This window comes from Triticum urartu, chromosome 5, assembly GCF_003073215.2.
Source record: "Triticum urartu cultivar G1812 chromosome 5, Tu2.1, whole genome shotgun sequence".
Lineage (NCBI taxonomy): Eukaryota > Viridiplantae > Streptophyta > Magnoliopsida > Poales > Poaceae > Triticum > Triticum urartu.
This window is the reverse complement of record NC_053026.1, coordinates 92,031,370-92,047,983: the sequence shown is the minus strand read 5'-3', so window position 1 is coordinate 92,047,983 and position 16,614 is coordinate 92,031,370. Positions and strand designations below refer to the sequence as shown.

The window sequence follows — 16,614 nt, the reverse complement described above, 5'->3', positions numbered from 1 at the left end:
ACCTTTCTCCTGGAATATGTCGAAATGAACTTCAAAAAGTATCAAAGGTGGCGCAAAGAGACATACATTTGGAGTGTGTATAATAGTTCCCAGCCCAGTGTGATCCCTGTTACCTTTTCAGTTTCACTCTTGTAGTGTAATAGCAATGTTGCCCCAAGGCCCCCAATGCCTGACCACCACAATGAGCATAAACAAGATAGTTTGTAAATGATCACATGTCAAAAAAAATATTATATTACCAGAAGATTTCACCAAACTAATATTTTGCTTCTTCTTTTTCCCTGAGCAATCAATCAACACTACATGCTATATCAAAATTTCAATGGTATACAATAGTCCTGCAACCTAATCATCCACAGAAAACAACATTCTGTGAGCATGTATGAGTACAGGTGAGCCTTGCTTAGTTCTCTCTACAATCTGTTGGATGAGCATCTCACTATTGTGGTCATCCTCGTCGCCCGACTCGTCTCCATCGCTCTCTTGAGCTCTGTTAGGGTCCCCGCTCTTCACAGCCTGCTCCCAAGTGCTGTCCTCTTTCAGCTCTGTAGCGCTCTCATCTTCCAAGCCCCAGATCAAGCTGCGGTCCACTGAGTAATCTTCATTTACCTGAGGCCTCCCGTTTGTACTTGTGGTGCAAGGGGAGTCAGCAATTCTCATGAATTCTTCATAGGCTTCATCGTAGGCTTCTAGTGCGTCTCCAGCTAGATTTAGACAGAAAGGTTCGGCGGAGGAGCTAGTTTCTTGTATAAACAATGGACTATCCTGGTTGGAAGAAGAACCTGAATCACTGTTTGAGCACGTCTGTTCGGAGAAGACTCGCTGTCCTGCCCTTATGTGCAGTTGCGCCTGCTTCTGGCTCTGAGCAAGTGCTGTCTCAAGCTCCTTGATTCGGTCTTCCAGCCTATGCTGGATCACCTTGTGGAGACGGAGACTGAGATCTCTAGGTGAAACAGGATAGTTTGTCTCATGTGTGTAATCTGGGGAGCTTTGTCTGCTGTCCCTGCCATGGTCACTATCACTGCTGTAATCAGCAATGTCACGACGAATCATGTCGCTCTTTAGTTCCCCCTGAACAATATCTCCAATGAACTCCTGATCGATCTAGAAATGTGGAATTCTATTTAGTGTGCTTGCAGGCTGTAGCCTAATTAAGATGTCATGCATAACATTTTGATATGAGATTGTTACCTCAATCAAGTCAAACGGTTCTTCTTCCAAGTGGTTTGAAGTGATATTTAACTCCAGCCTCGCAAGCTCGGCTTCAAGTTCTGCTTCAATTTTGCTCATTGATATTGAATCAGGGGTTTGAGCTTTGATATTGCCATCTGTTATCAGGAGTGGAAAATAAAAAGGATCACAAACATTTTAGTACAAGTATGTAAAGATGATTTTGTTCGACAGTTGTTGATTTACCATCTAGTTCACCAGACGTTTCATTAGGCAATTCCTTCACAGTTAACCCCTCTTTCATCTCCAGCTCATCTTGCAAATCCTGAACCAAGTTCTCCATTCGCTTCAGTGTGCCGTTCAATGAATCAAGATCTTTTTTGCTTGATAGAGAGGAAGATATAATACCAATGCCAACCCCACTGGAGAACATGAGCATTCGTTCAAGTAAACCTGCAGATCAAATGTATGTATTTAGGATTTGAATGCTTCAAGTGGGGGGAAACCCCAAAACAACAACTCAGTATGAAGCATAACATTTGTAGCAAAACATCAGCATCCAAAATAGCCTACTTAATAGGTATTACAACATTTTTTACAACCATTAGCAAGAGATAAGAGAAAGAAGCAACCAGGAAACATGAATGTTGTTCAAGCACAATTTGTCCTGAAATGATAAATCAGTCTGGCCGTGTTGAAATATACGGATAGATCTTAGAAAAATTCTTCATCGTTTAACAGATCTAATGACCCAAGCAAGCAAAAAGCAGTCGCGCAATAGTCACTCGATATTTCAGGAATGGCAATTGTTTTTTTAACAATGCTAAGACTGACTTAAGAAAAATATGTGATAGTTCAACTAGTGTCATCGGGGCAAGGAACAGAGGTTCCACACATGACGGGGAATTTTCTACTAGTATTAACTGCAAAATGTAATCACACTCTTCATTTGAAAAAAGTTTCACTTGAAAATTACAAATGATGAATTCAGGAGGCATGTCTACTAATACACTATTCATGACTTGCTTTGTTTCAGTGGATTGCATCAAGTGATAGAAAAAAACATGTTGAAACTGCTTCAATTAGATTGCAGGAATTGTGGTGTGATGCTAAATTACCTGGTGGTTTTGATGGTTTACTATATCTTTCTGTTTGGGATCCCCTTTTGGATTTATTCAACTCAGGTAGCGGAGCAATCCCAACAACACTTTCTGGCACTTTTGAGCCATTTCGAGATTCCTCCTTGTCGAACCCAATATCAAAGGGTACAGGCACTGGCTCATAGCGTGATTTACTAATGATTCTTCTCCCATCTGTTACAATGAATGGCCTAGCAGAAGCTGGGGATGGAACTGGAGCAAATGTACATTCCTCAAACTCGAAGTTCTCGTTGTAAAGTTGTGGAATGTATGAGTTCTCTGTTGCGACAAGTGGATTAATAAAATGCCTCTGGGCTCGTCTGCTCCTAAGAGCACCTCGACCTCTTCCAGGCCCGGAACCAAGACCAGGGCTTCTTGTGGAAACCTCAGTAGTCGAACCATCTCGAAAGCCATCCACCAGATTCTTGCCTCTACCAACTGCCCTGCTACCACTTGGAACCACCATTTCCTCATTGTTCTTTGTGCTGCTTCTCTTGAAAATCCAAGGCTGCAAACTCAATATGGATCCCGGATCTCTGACATACTCACCTGGGCTAACCGACTCAGCACCGGCACTTCCACTGGTGGAAGCACCAAATTTGGCAGACGAGCCACCAAACGGCGAATGAACGGAGTTCCTCGGAGTATTGCAAGGCACGTTCTCCTCCTCCAAACCGATGTCCCTGCCAACCTGATTAAGAATTATTCTGCGGAACACATCGTTCCCCATTTCTGCATTCTTGTGATTCTTTTGCTTATCCATTGGAAGTCCTGCCTGCAACCTGGCACTAGTTCCTCAGCAGAAGGCAAAAGCACAGGCGCCTCCTCATCTCCAGAGCTCAATAGGATCTCCAACCTGCGCAATCATACATGGATGATGGGCAACGAAATTAGCACAAGAAGATGAGCACAAAGCCGATGCAAATGCAATATTCATTCGAAACAAACGACGAGTGGAGCGATGCAATCCCCAATTCGTCCGCCGCAATTTTTAAACGAAGGCAAAAATCCCTCCATAAACAAACGCCCACCCACCGAATCAAATCCCAGGTCACACGCGCACAAGACCAAGACCCAACCAAATCTTGGCTCAAAATTCTCCTGTCCCGCGAGTACACCACAGGATTACCTGGGATTCGCCACGCCACGCGACCCGGCCTCCCTCCCCTCCTCTAAAGAAAACCCAGAAACAGCGGGGCAAAAGATCTCCGGAAGAGACGGCCAAGAATCGGCGAGGGCGGGAGCCTTTTCTCACCAAGAAAGGGGGAGGGAGGGATAAGGCGCCAGCGGCTGCCGGCGCCCCAGCGGAGTGGCAATGCGGAGGCGAGGCGGCCGGTCAGGCGCGAGCTAGCGGGAGGGAGGAGAGAGAGAGCACCACTGGACAGGAGGCATTCGGGATTTGGGATGGGGGATTTGGGGTTTGGGGTTGGTCCAAAAGAGGCAAGAAGAACATCCCAAGGAGCCAAACCACACGAGAGACGAGACAGGAGGAATAAATTACTCTATTCTATATGGCGATTTGGTTTTAAAAATGGAAATCTATTCATCTATTTCCTCGAATTCCACTGGCTTTTTACTTTTCCAGCTCAGCTCACAGCTCATGACAGAGGGCAAGGATTGAATTGCCATGATGAGTAGAATAATTTCTCTATATTAATTGCCTATGGAGATGATTTCGCCATATTAAAATAGTATATTAATAACCCCGTAAAAATGAAATCCGAGCAAACGCCCTCAGCCACGTCGGACCCACGCACGGAACCTATAAAGTTGGCAGCAATTGATTCGCTTATGATGATAATCTAAGTGAATACATTTGGGATGGCAATTTCAGTTTTTAGAGCATGGCATTTTTCAGCTTTTTGGGTTGATGTACCACGGTAATTCCCTTGAGCCAACATAACAGTTTTTTAGTATAGCAATTTCCACTTTAGAACATGGCAAATCCTTTACAACAACACAACAATATTATCTATTTTTTGCATGGTGATTTTGAAGCGTTCACTAGGAATGGGTCTTTTGAGCGAACGGATCCGTTCGTTCCTCCTTGCATGGGGGATCAATCGTTCGCTCGGATTACTTCTTGTCGGATGTATATTGGCGTCCTTAATAAAAGAATTTACCACTCCGTCCATTAGTTCTTGTTCTTGAATTTGTAACTCCATTTCAAACTGTGAGTTTGTTGCTCCATGTCAAACTGATGTGTGATCATCGTCAAGGTTCACGTGTCGACGGAGTTGATCCAGTAGCAAATTCTTGGTGGCTTATGTTTGCTCTTATTCTAATTAATAAATGCATATTTTACTTTATATATATTTTTATACATATCTCAACTTATATGACTCCGGTACAAAATCAAGCTATTTACAGGCAACAATATATCAACTTTTATTTATGTCGACCTTAAAAAGGTTTCAACCAAAAGGGTTGAAATCTTCTTCGATGTTTACTGTGTCAACGTCAAAGGGTCAGAATCTTCTAAATTAATGTTGATAACTACTTGATAATTTGCTTACACGTGAGCATTGAACTTTCTAGTGATGGACGTAGGGATTTGTTCTACACTAATGTCCTGTAGGAATATTAACATACCATGTTGTTATGCTTGCTCCATTTCGCGTTGTTTGTTGTTTAGTGTGACTGTCATCTCGCAACATTTGTGCCTCGAGAAATAAGAGTAAAATGTAACGAAACTACACTTTTTTTATATTTAGCAAGGTTTGGCCTTGTGAAATTTTATGTAGGTATAAGAAGTGTAATCCTATGAAATGTTATTCTAGATGTTTTTTTAGCTCATGCTACTGTAGATGTTGAATGACCTTCAAATAACTTGTTCAATTAGGGTAGAATATTATTCAACTCTATTAACTATTACCTGAATTTTTCCATATGAGTACATGAAAAGATCAAGCTTCATTTCATCCTACAGTTGATCTACACCACAAAGAAGATTCAGAGAGGTTCTGTCCATTTATTGGTGTATCCCTTTCCCTTAACAATGGTTTTGTGTTTGTTTTTTACCTTTCATAAGAAAAACAAAGTTTTTTTCCTTTTTCTGACACATCCCTTTGAAAAATCTTGTCCCTACAGTGTCCAAGAATTGGACTTGCTATCTGGGGTACATGCGAAAGGGATGCTTGGCCTTTACACCATTCCCAGAAAAGAAGATAGTCTCCTAGTCTTCCTGAATCTCAGCCGTCTAACTGTCTTGATCTGTGATCTAAACTCATTGATCCCATCACAGAAACAGGCCCACGTTTAATGAAGCTCAATTAGGGTTTGGGCATCTGCACCTGCACCTTGACGGCTATTAATAATCATAATCCTATATCATGGCATGGAAGTACCCAGCTTTATTATGCATGGACCAAATTTTATTACTCCTTAGGACCACCTGTTCACACATACCCAGTAAATTTTCAATGCTCCAGTTAACATCTGTGCTAGCAATTTGACAGCATGTGTGGACAGCATGGTGCCAGATTTTTCAACAATTCAGTGAGCATCTGTATCAGGGCCATGCTGTCGATTTTAACGATAAAGTTTTACAGACCTTGAGGAAGAAGAATTTTGTAAACTGCGTCTGCGAAAACGAAGAAGATAACCCAGATATGGCAGAGAATTCAAGAACGAACTACGGCGGAGGTCTCATGGGAAAGAGAGGCACATCAGATGTTGATTGGCGATGGATCCATGGCATTTTGCTGCTAGGAAGAGAATCCTTTGAAAATGCCAGCTGAAATGTCCTTTTTCTGCTAGGTTTTGGCATTGTTGGGCCTTTTTGTTTCTAGTTGGACTTCTCCTTGTCCTCACACAACAAGATTGGGTTCTCTCTGGTCCACACAGGATGTACTGTTTGCACCACGCAGCTTTAAAAATAGACAGCAATTGCAGGTTTCTGAAGGAATTGCATGCATACATTGCATTTGATTCTTTTCATAGAGAAACATCACAGTGTAATTTTGACCTGGCAGAAATTCATGATTGGTGTCCTCCTTTTGATTTTCTCAGAACAGTGGGAGCCTTGCAATCGTACTATACAACATGCTACACCTATCCAGCAGCAAGCAAGAACAAAACAAATTCCGAATTTCTGTTTCCAAAAGAATGCATTCAGAATTTAGTATAACCCTTGTGCTATTTTTGTTGAAGCAAAACCATTTATTGACGCGACTACAAAATTATGTACAGTAACTAGCTTGTTCGTCTTAGTATCCACCCATCCATTTGATTTCCCCCCTCTGGAAGTATTGGACCTTCAGGAAGCCAGTGAAGTCCTGGGGCAGTTGTCAACGGAGCAGGCAAGGACATCTCGGTAGTCGCGCGAGATCGTGAAGTGATCGTACACATTGCCGTCACGGCTCTTCTTGTACTCGAACAACAAGGATGAATGATTGAAAGCCGTGAGCTTGCCGAAACCGTGATCGAAGTCTCTGAAGTGACTCCATTGAATCTTTGAAGTGATGAAGTCTGAAAGGCTGGCACCGGCGCCACCGACAACCACATGCGTCGTTGCCTGGAACGGGCCACTGTAGTGATTCGATGCGTTAACAACACACTGGCTCTGCAACAAATCACAGATTGCGATCAGGCTTGTGATATTGTAATAGGAATGTAAACCTGAGCCTGCAAAACCGCTAGTTTTGTACTGTAGCATTACCGGCAATTGTACTTTATCAGATGCTGCCATAGTAGTATATAAAGGAGCTTTACTTTTCCATCTACAAAATTACACGATTTGATCTCATGCAAATGCTAGTTAGGGACACACCTGGTACACCGGACATGTCCTTTCATAATTGTGGACGTGACCGTAGAAGGCAAGATCGACTTTGTACTTCTGCCAGAGCTCTTGCAGCGCTTCTCGTCCCATCGGTTCCTCAAATGTGCCTTCGAATCCATAGTAAGAGTTGGATGAGTACCCTAGAACACGGTGTGCAAGGAAGATGAGCCATGGCTGCTTCTGCCTGTCAACAGACGACAGGCAGTGCTCGATGAACTTGTACTGCTCGGTCCCTGGTCTCCAATCTTCTTCTGTGTGAGCAATGCAAAACCTGAACATGCCATAGTCAGTCGCGTACCTACAGAAGGATATACGTTGTGTCAGCAGTCAGCAATTGTTTTTCTTAAGACAAGTAAACTTCAGAACTCTATATGAAGGAATTTGTATGCCCATATTTAACTACCACGATTACCAAAATTTTGCACGGTTCTCAGCAGGAGTGTAGAACACAGTTTGTGCTGGAACACCACATTCTCCACCAGAGTCAAGATTTCCATAGAAGGAACCAGTTCCAGGCCAGTCCCTCTCATGATTACCGCTGCGAAAATGCTAGCTCTTTTAGACATTAAGCAATATATGGCAACAACATATCGAAAGTTCTTAAACTTCATACTGAACAGACCTGCCAACCATGTATGGCACAGTTGAAGCAATCGGTTCTATCTGTGCAGTGAACTGATCCCACTGCGACAAATAACCATTCGCGTAGCAAATGTCCCCGATGTGGACCACCATGTCGATGTTTTCCAGGTCTCTAATGATCTGGTTAGTAGTGTTTAGCGAGCCTGGCTGGAAGTTATTGTACTCGTTGGAACCATCTGCCTCTGCCTGAAGAAACTTGTCAGAAAAGAAGAACCATTGCACCGGCAAAATGCCCAAATTGCTATATGAATCAAACTAGGATAGAGATGGAAGAACATATATCTACCTTCCCCATGTCCCCAAATATGACGACCCGTTGCAAAGAATCTTGTCCAGGATAAGGTGATGCCTTAAAGCTATATGACTTACTCCAGACGCGGGTACCATTTGGTAATCTATGGCCAAGCCTGTAGGTGTACCTGCAATGTTGCAGCAACCATGTTCGCTGAGTACCTGGATGGATCCTTATTTCAGAAGGGGCTAAACAGGAAAAAAAGATCACATACATCGAGTCTGGCCACAAATCCTTCAAGTAACTAGTATGAATGTAACCAGGATGGCGCCAACCAACAGTTCGTGCTGGTGCACCTGCATTTGAATTGTATATGCTTGGTAAATGCTGCATGTGGTACAATATAGCAGATCCTCATCTCTATTTACAATCTTAAAATCTCAAGTTTAACTAGCTTATGTTCATCTCAAAGAGAACACAGGGAAACAGAGGCATACTGCATACCACACATGCTGTTTCTGTCAAATGTCAATGTCCCGGCTGGAGAAAGGAACCGGCGTCCCCCCTTTTCACCCCATTCAACAAAAGGAACTGCTTCTTTGATGTCATATCCACTTGTCCAAGTGACTGTCATCTACAATGGTACTAATTCAGTCACATTCTTAGGTTTGTGAACACATTTATCAGGTAATAGTGTAACACATGTTCTTTTTATAAAATGTAGGTTCTTATCGAAAAGATGTTTCACATTTGGTTTGAGAAATAGCACATCCTAATACAGTCTCAGTTGCAGATTGGTAGCAAAGCTTACTTCGTTCCAAGATTTCCCTTGCGCCAAACGTGGGTAGACAGGCGCCTTTGGGTTCACAAACGTCACCTTGTTTGAGACAGCAATCAGCTTCGGCTGTGACCAAGTTGGTAAAAAGGATTCAGAGTTGAGAAATATGAAGAAATGTTTATTCAGAATAACAGCGGAGTTGTTGTTCATGCAGACAAGTTCAGAAACTACTACAGTACATTTTTACCTTCAAGAGACCCCCAGAAAAAAGTGCAAATGAGAAATCTTCTCTCTGGTTGATCAGCTGAAGCTTCAGATAGCCCTTTCCAGACTTGCTATACCCGTCATTCTTGAACTTTGCAAATTGGTACTGCGATAAAAGAGCATGGAGACCTCAAGGTTCAGAACGAAAGTCTTCCAACAGACATTCGACATAGAACCCAAATCTCAGTTGAACGGAACGGGAAAAGAATCGGCCAACCTTGATAGGTGCTGTGCATAGCACTGGAGGATATTGCCTCTTATTCTCAGGCTCACAAATCGCGGCACTGAAAATTTGCAAACAAGAGAAACAGAACAGAGTCAAATCCTATGCTTTGCCATTTCAAGTACTCCATCTGAACTGATTTTTTTCTGAACTTGGGACAGAAGAAATCTATCCAAAATATGTCTGAATGCATTGAGTTCATGCTGAATATGTCCGAAAAAACTGTTGAGTTTGTGCTGCAATTGCGTAACGTGTAAATGTGGATGATAAGTAGTAGCAGAATAGCCAATACTACTGGACTGCTGTTACCTGAAATTGGCAGGAGAGAAGACTCCGATCCAGTCATCGCCGGAGGGGTCGGGATGGAAGAACTCCACCTCCACCCATCCACTGTACTGGCCCTCCAGTCCAAGAACCGCAGGGGACGCCTTGACGTGCGCCGCGTCGTCGACGGCGAGGGTGGTCCTCTCGACGGCGATCATCGACAGCGGCTGCTCGCCGTGGGCCGCCGCGGCGGAGCAGGCAGCCATCCATGTGACGGCCGCCACCCATGCCCACGGCCTCATGCTCTTCCCACCTTCAGAAGTTCAAGAAAATCCGAACCGAGGAATGATTCCGGGAAAAGGCGGCGGCTTCAGGGTCTTCTCGGAGCGAACCAAGAAAGAAAGGGACGCGGATTTATATCTCCAACAAATCATTGAGGTGTGCTGACACTGGAGACTGCGGGTAGATACGGGAGAATATTCCCAAGAAACCGGATTCGCGAGGGAAATGTGGCACCGGAAACGCAGACTGGAAAGGGTCGCACACTTGTATCAGTAGCCGTTTGACTGTTAGGGCCAGTTCTTTTGAGCTGTGGCTTGTGCATAAGCTGCAGTTAAATTAAGCCCGTGAGAAGCTGCAGTGAGAATAAGCTCCCTTGAAATAAGCCATCCAATTCTTTTCTGTTTCTATTTGTTTAGCATATTTTCTGATAAACTAGTGAAAAGTCCATAATATCCCTTGAGGCATTGTTATGTACGTGGATTATTATTTGCATGGCCGCATGGGACAGGGGCGTTTTGTTCTGTTGGCTGAGCGGTGGCAGTTTTTTCGTAAATACAAGCAACAAAAAGGGCAAGGAGAAATACCGCTTCACTTTTTAAAAGGCTGTGCTCGGGAAGCTGCTCATCGCTGGTTTATCTCAAACGTGAAGGAAGCGGCTGCCGCTAGAAATTAAGCAAATCACAGCTAAACGAATTCTTTTGGGCTTGAGCTTAATATTCGCCATAAGCCTCCCATAAACTGGAAAAGAACTGAGCCTTAGTCAGTTAGTGCAAGAGCAACTCCAGAGCGGCGACCAATTTCGACTATGCATGTTCGTTTGGGTCGGCAGCATGGACAAAAAAATCAGCCCAACAAATCGATTCAAACCAATGCGCGTTCACTTTTCGTCCGCCTGCCGATCCATTTCCGACCTTCGAGTCTCATTTGCGTCGGTGTAGACACAAAACAAATGCGCGTGGTGACCGCCTACTCCTTCCTCTGACCCGCTAGTTGGTGGCACATTGGTCATCCTCTTTCATTCCAACAGCAAACCCTCGCTCGCCTCCTTCGTCGACGCCACCACCGCCCATTTTCCGGTGCCTCTGCCAGCTGTCGGTGCCGCAACATCCCCCTCCTCCAACGCCGCCACCTCCCACGTCGCCGCCATCATCGTCTCATCGCCGGGGCTTCGAAAGCTTCCCACCCCCACCTCCCTGACATAGCTGTGACCAGGAAGCCGCCTCGCCGCCCCGACAGCTCCTTCGTCCTGACACCGGCACGCTCATCGGACGCCGCTAGGGTAGCCAGCTGGTCTAAGGGCGGCGCGACTCCCTTCGCCGGCCGGCTCCTTCGTCGGCGCCCGCAAGCTATTTGAGAGTTTACCAAGGTACAAAATGTACTCCGCCGACGAGTTCTTTTTCCATAATTTCCTTTTTGACTCCGATGATTCCTCTTCTGATGTGGAGGAGGAGATCTTGGCTGCCGTGTTAGTCCATCACCACCTCAATAGCCAGCGAATGTTGTTCCATGGCTCCATTCCGGAGCACCTACCTGTGTTGAATCACAACCGAGAGAGCGGGCATTTCCTTCTTTGGAAGAACTACTTTGACACAACGAACTCACTGTTCAAACATCAGAAATTCCGGCGTTGTTTCCGCATGAGTAGGCATCTTCTCAACCGTATTAGAGAGGGGGTGATCGGATATGATGACTATTTCGAGTGCAAAGAGGATGCCTTTGGAAAGATTGGCTTCTCCTTTTATCAGAAATGCACTGTAGCCGTCCGGATGCTTGCATACGGAGTGCCTGGTGATCTCATTGAGTACGTCCATATGAGCGAGTCTACATGCCTAGGCTCCTTGTACAAGTTCTGCAGGGCTGTGATTGCTGCGTTTGGCCCTCAATACTTGAGAGAGCCGACTCCTTAAGGTACATCCCGCTTGTTGGCTATGAATGCCAGCAGGGGCTTCCCAGGGATGCTTGGTAGTATAGACTGCATGCACTGGGAGTGAAAGAACTGCCCTTCTGCTTGGCAAGGACAATGTAAGGGCCATGTCAGGGCTTGCACAGTCATACTTGAGGCCGTGGCATCACAAGATCTCTGGATCTGGCACTCTTTCTTTGACATGGCCGGATCACACAATGATATCAACGTGCTTCGACGCTTGCCGGTGTTTGCAAGGCTTGCCGAAGGCAACATCCCACCGGTGAATGTTACCATCAACGGTGTAACATCTCAATTTTCAATTTGAATGTTACACATAGGTCATCATATGCATATCATATTTTATTTGCATATTTGGTTGTGATCCTAGAAATCTTAAGCAACTCAAGGACCCAAGGAGAGAGTTGGAGATTTCATAAATTTTCATATTTGAATTTTATCAAATTAGAAAAGGGGATCATTTTGATTTTAATATTTTTCTCTCCAATTATTTCCAATATTAAAAATAAAAGATAGAAGATAATATAACTTCTTCAAAAGAAAAGAATATTGGGGAAAACAATTTAAAATCAAACTAAAATTTTATTTGGACTTTATTTGCTATTTTATTTGAATTTAGGAAAATATGCATTTTTGAAAATTGCATTTTTAGGCCAGAAAAATGTTCACTTTGATCTACACAATAGGTTTAGACGGTGAAATTGTTTCTGGTATTTTTAGAAATTTTTTTATAATTTATTAGGATTTTCTTGGGGTGAAATTTTATTTAAAAAAAGTTTCCTGCCTGACTGGGCCGAAGCCCAGTCGAGCAGGCCGGCCCGCCACGCGCCGCCGCCTTCCTCCCGCGCCGCCGCACGAACGCCGAGGAGTCTGGCTCGGACTCCCCTGGCCGCCCTCCCGCAAGGCAGCCCTCCTCACCCTTATAAGCCGCCGACCCCCGCCACCTCCTCACTTTGCCTCGCCGCCGCAAGCCCCGCACCACCGTCGCCCGCCGCCAGCGCCGCCCGCCGCCGCTTCTGTGCGTCTCCGCCGCCACTTGTGCCGCCCGCCGTCGCTGCCGCACCTCGCTCGCGGCACTGCACCGTCGCCCACGCAGCGAGCCGCCGCCGCCCCTGCCTCGCCCGTGCTGGAGCCACCGCCGCTGTCGTTGACCACCGCCCCCGCCGAACCGGTAAAACCGATCCCGGTTTCTTCGGTTTTTTCCCGGTTTATCTTCCGTTTTTTTAGAAGTTAGGGTTTTCTTTCGGTCTTCCGGATGGATCTAAAGTGCGGACGTTCGTCTGTTATTACTCTGTAGCGAACACATTCATTCATTAGGGTTTCATAGCGAACGTTCGTGCGTTAGGGTTTTTCTTTTATTTTATTTTCGGCCAGGGATCTATCCACGATTAATTTTATCACAGATCAGTCCCTGATCTTCAAACCCTCGCAACTTTTTGCTCGCTTGTCCAAACCCAGTGAAACCAACGCCAAAATCTTCGTCTTGTTCCCCTCTTTCGAGATAACCAACTTGAACATGGTTTTGACAATTTAAAATTTGGTTGCAAGCAGATTTGAATTTGAACTTTTTTTGGTCGTAGTTTGAGTTTCGTAACTCCAATTTGGTTGATTCTTTTTGCAAATCGAAGCTCTTTAGTTGAACTTTCAGTTTGGATCTTTTCATTTGAGTTCTACCCTTGCATATTATGCTTGATTGCTTATGTATGCTATTGTTTGTTCACGGTAGAGTTTTCGGAGTGCGAAGCGTGTTACTACGGGTCACTAGGGTTTTTAGATCGTCGGCAAGGCAAGTAACACTTTGATTATATCCCTTATTACCTAGTTTTTATGCATTAGTCTCAATCCTCATACATTGCATGAGTAGGATCTGTTTAACATGTGGGTTTTGGGAAGTAGTTGTTGAGGTAGTACCTATTGCCCTTTATTCAAACCTTGGGAGTTACTATGTTACGCTTATTATACTTTGCTATGCTATGCTCGTAGATGTGGTTTGGTTTGAGTGATTCATGAAAATTGTGAGTATTATTATGAACTAAGGGTTTACTTAAGGTGGCTACTTTAACACACATCTGGGTGGATTGGTTTGTGGGCACCTGGGGAAATCCAGTGCTGTCCAAAGGAGAATCCTGGGGTATCTGTGTGATTTTTCCTATGGTTTGCCACCCAGGCTCAAAGGGATCATTATGTTATTCATGCTGGAAACTTTCGTGTGCAGCCACAAGCCATTATGGGCTCTGGCATGGTTGAGTAAGTTGTGGGAACCCTTTCCATGATGGGCTAGCACATGTAGGGGATTGTAGGTGTACCGGCCTATCTATCGGTTAAGGTGACCTCTTCGGAAAGACTGTGTCTCGGTCATCCGTTTCTCAAACATCATGCAGTGTGAGAAATACAATGGAGGAGATCAAGTCTTGTGGGGAAAAGTGCGCAAACTCTGCAGAGTGTATAAACTAATCATGGTTAGCCGTGTCCCCGGTTATGGACATCTTGAGTATCTGGTGCTTGAATTACTATGTTGATCTCATCACTTTACTTAATTAACTTGTTGGGTTAATGATTATTGATTTTGGGATTGAGATGGGGTTACCATTCTCAATGTTTTTCAACCAACCTTGTAGTTAAATATAATATATTCCTTTGTTGTAGGGAAAAACTAGCTTTCCGGAAAAATAATCACCGGCCGTATATGCATATAGTTATAGCTGTTACTTGTTCATTGATCTATAGTGTTGTCTTGCCAGCATATTCCTTGTGCTGACCTACACAGGCTGCAACGTATTATGTTGTAGAGTTTTCAGACGAAGAGTAAGGTGCGCTAGGTCGTTGTTGTGCACTCAGCTATGCCGTTGGAGTTGATGGACTCATTTTACCTTCGAAGCTTCCGTTGTTATCTTCATTAGATGGCCTTCGGCCATATTATTGTAATAAGTACTCTCTTTTAGAAATTTGATGTAATAAGTGTGTGATTGAACTCTGTTATAAATCCTTCAAGTACCGTGTGTCAGCATTACCAATCCAGGGATGACACTTATACACAGAGATTTGACCGTTTGAGGTTGGATCGCTACAAGATGGTATCAGAGCCCACGCTGACTGTAGGACGCGACCACTAAGATAAGCCATATGACACTCTTCTCTACTCATTTCTGACTCTTTTCCACTTTCCACTCTATAGATGGCGGACCCAAGGAACAAGTTTGCTCAACCAAATGAAGACACTCCTTTTGGACGACACTTGAAGGAAGCCACTAGATACCTGAACATCGGAATACCGAGCTTCACCGGGACCTGCACCACCACTCTACCCAAAGAAGAGCGAAGGGCAATTCGAGTACATGTTCCAGGAAGGACTTTCACACCAGACACTGAGCCCATAGAGTTTTCCTTTGGTGCACCAACCTGGAGTCTAGGAAAGAGCATGGCAGCTCACATCGCCATGGGACGCATCGGCGAAGTATACCACAAGGACCTTAAGGACACCATCTACCAGATATGTGGACGCCGAGATGAGCAATGGGAGATGATTTGCACCAGGAGGGACAAGTCCATTGCAGCCTACATCCAGGAGTTAAACCAACACATTCGTCGTCAGGAGAACCAGATGTGCGCCAGCATGATAGACCTGAAGAAGGTGATGAACAGGAACATGGAGTTAGAAGAGGAACTCAAGTCTACACGCGATGGATATGAAGAGGAAATTGCAGTACTACTGGAGAAGAATGAAGACCTAGAGAAGAAGCTAGGAGTATTCATGGGAGACCCTGCGCCAGGAGAGGACAACCATCCTGAGGACTACATCATCATCGATGACACCGACTCCGACCCCGACAGTGATGATGATTACGAAGGCGAAGCTGGAGCAGACATCATGGAGTCTTCTTCCGATCAAAATTTCTAGTCGACCACCATATTATCAGTAGTATTCCCCCATGTATATAGTAGTAGTCCGAGTATTTTGTAACAATAGCTAGATCGATTGTATGCCCTTGTTTGAATTAAGTGGTGTGATATGAATGTGTTTGTCTCATGTGCATATCGGTAGTGATTTCTCCTTAGACCCCCACTCTATTCTAATCTCTCCCCTCTAAACCTATCAGATGCCTCTGAGACGTGACCCCGGATTTGTCTTTCCACCGGAGCTCACCCAGTTGATCCAGCAGTAGAATGCCTTGATGCAGCTACTGTAAGTGCATCTAGTGCCCCTTAGTGATTTTGGTGTATTGAAGACTTATAGGTTAAGGGACTAATGCGTTTGTGAGTGTACACATGTCTATAAGTCTATGAGGAGTTTGATATTTACAGGAAAAGTCGACCCCTAAAAATGAATATCTTCGACTGAAGATTTTGGTATTTCTGAAGACTTTCATGAAGACTTTGAAAGTGAAGAAAATGGTGTGACCGTGAAGACTTGGTATTCATTTGAGGAATATGAAGCGTGAAGACTTTCATTTTCATAGTTTTGTTTTTCTCTTTCTTGAGTCATAGGAAACACCGTACTGTTAAAGGGGGTCGAGGAAATACTAAGGAAAAATTTCCATGTGATGCTCAACTCAAAATCCTACACCTACCAATCCCTTCGAGTGAAGCCATTGGAAATCTCATACAGTTCAGTCAATTTCTTCAGTGACAGAGACGAAGTTCTTCTGGTCTCTGAGGAATTTGTCCTGACTGAGGAGTTAGGAATTCGCCAGTGCGGATTGCCTACACAGTGAGGAACATGATAGCCCTGAGGATTTTACTACTCAAAATTCCGACCGTTGCTGTGCTATGCGCCAGCTGTCCCAAAATATCTATCCACCTAACGGTCATATCATTGAAGGGCATTTATGTCTTATCATGTTGGGCTGCTCCCTAGGCTATAAATAGCCGCCCCTACAACCACTAGCTGGTTGGCTGCTCCGAGAGAAACTGAC

The 16,614-nt window shown here is 44.4% G+C and overlaps 2 protein-coding genes across 4 annotated transcripts; both read right to left on the bottom strand.

Moving 5' to 3' along the window:
* Window positions 1-216: 216 nt before the first annotated feature.
* Window positions 217-3,785, bottom strand: LOC125508042. 3 transcript variants are annotated; one of them, XM_048672600.1, is made up of 5 exons: window positions 3,345-3,785; window positions 2,289-3,165; window positions 1,417-1,623; window positions 1,192-1,328; window positions 217-1,104 (listed from the first exon to the last, which is right to left on the bottom strand). In XM_048672600.1, exons 2-5 carry the CDS (start codon window positions 3,070-3,072, stop codon window positions 346-348), a joined length of 1,887 nt encoding a protein of 628 aa, XP_048528557.1. In that variant the 5' UTR covers window positions 3,073-3,165; window positions 3,345-3,785; the 3' UTR covers window positions 217-345. The 3 variants fall into 3 exon arrangements, with proteins under 3 accessions (XP_048528557.1, XP_048528556.1, XP_048528558.1); XM_048672599.1 differs by having other exon boundaries at window positions 3,439-3,785; XM_048672601.1 differs by having other exon boundaries at window positions 3,565-3,785.
* A 2,501-nt stretch (window positions 3,786-6,286) lies between these two features.
* Window positions 6,287-9,899, bottom strand: LOC125508041 (probable inactive purple acid phosphatase 1). The gene is made up of 11 exons (XM_048672598.1): window positions 9,541-9,899; window positions 9,226-9,292; window positions 8,992-9,114; window positions 8,778-8,870; window positions 8,471-8,600; window positions 8,241-8,322; window positions 8,021-8,153; window positions 7,715-7,920; window positions 7,505-7,630; window positions 7,081-7,390; window positions 6,287-6,873 (listed from the first exon to the last, which is right to left on the bottom strand). Exons 1-11 carry the CDS (start codon window positions 9,795-9,797, stop codon window positions 6,568-6,570), a joined length of 1,833 nt encoding a protein of 610 aa, XP_048528555.1. The 5' UTR covers window positions 9,798-9,899; the 3' UTR covers window positions 6,287-6,567.
* Between the last annotated feature and the right edge of the window lie 6,715 nt (window positions 9,900-16,614).

What these genes read in the sequence shown, in the direction of transcription:
- LOC125508042 (XM_048672600.1), bottom strand. Translation starts at nt 3,072, where the DNA reads ATGGATAAGCAAAAGAATCACAAGAATGCAGAAATGGGGAACGATGTG. An exon ending in AACGTCTGGTGAACTAGATG is followed by an intron (nt 1,329 to 1,416) that starts GTAAATCAACAA and finishes TCCTGATAACAG; the next exon opens with ATGGCAATATCAAAGCTCAA. An exon ending in AACCGTTTGACTTGATTGAG is followed by an intron (nt 1,105 to 1,191) that starts GTAACAATCTCA and finishes CCACATTTCTAG; the next exon opens with ATCGATCAGGAGTTCATTGG.
- LOC125508041 (XM_048672598.1), bottom strand. Translation starts at nt 9,797, where the DNA reads ATGAGGCCGTGGGCATGGGTGGCGGCCGTCACATGGATGGCTGCCTGC. An exon ending in TATTTGGGGACATGGGGAAG is followed by an intron (nt 7,921 to 8,020) that starts GTAGATATATGT and finishes AAGTTTCTTCAG; the next exon opens with GCAGAGGCAGATGGTTCCAA. An exon ending in GTGCCATACATGGTTGGCAG is followed by an intron (nt 7,631 to 7,714) that starts GTCTGTTCAGTA and finishes GCATTTTCGCAG; the next exon opens with CGGTAATCATGAGAGGGACT.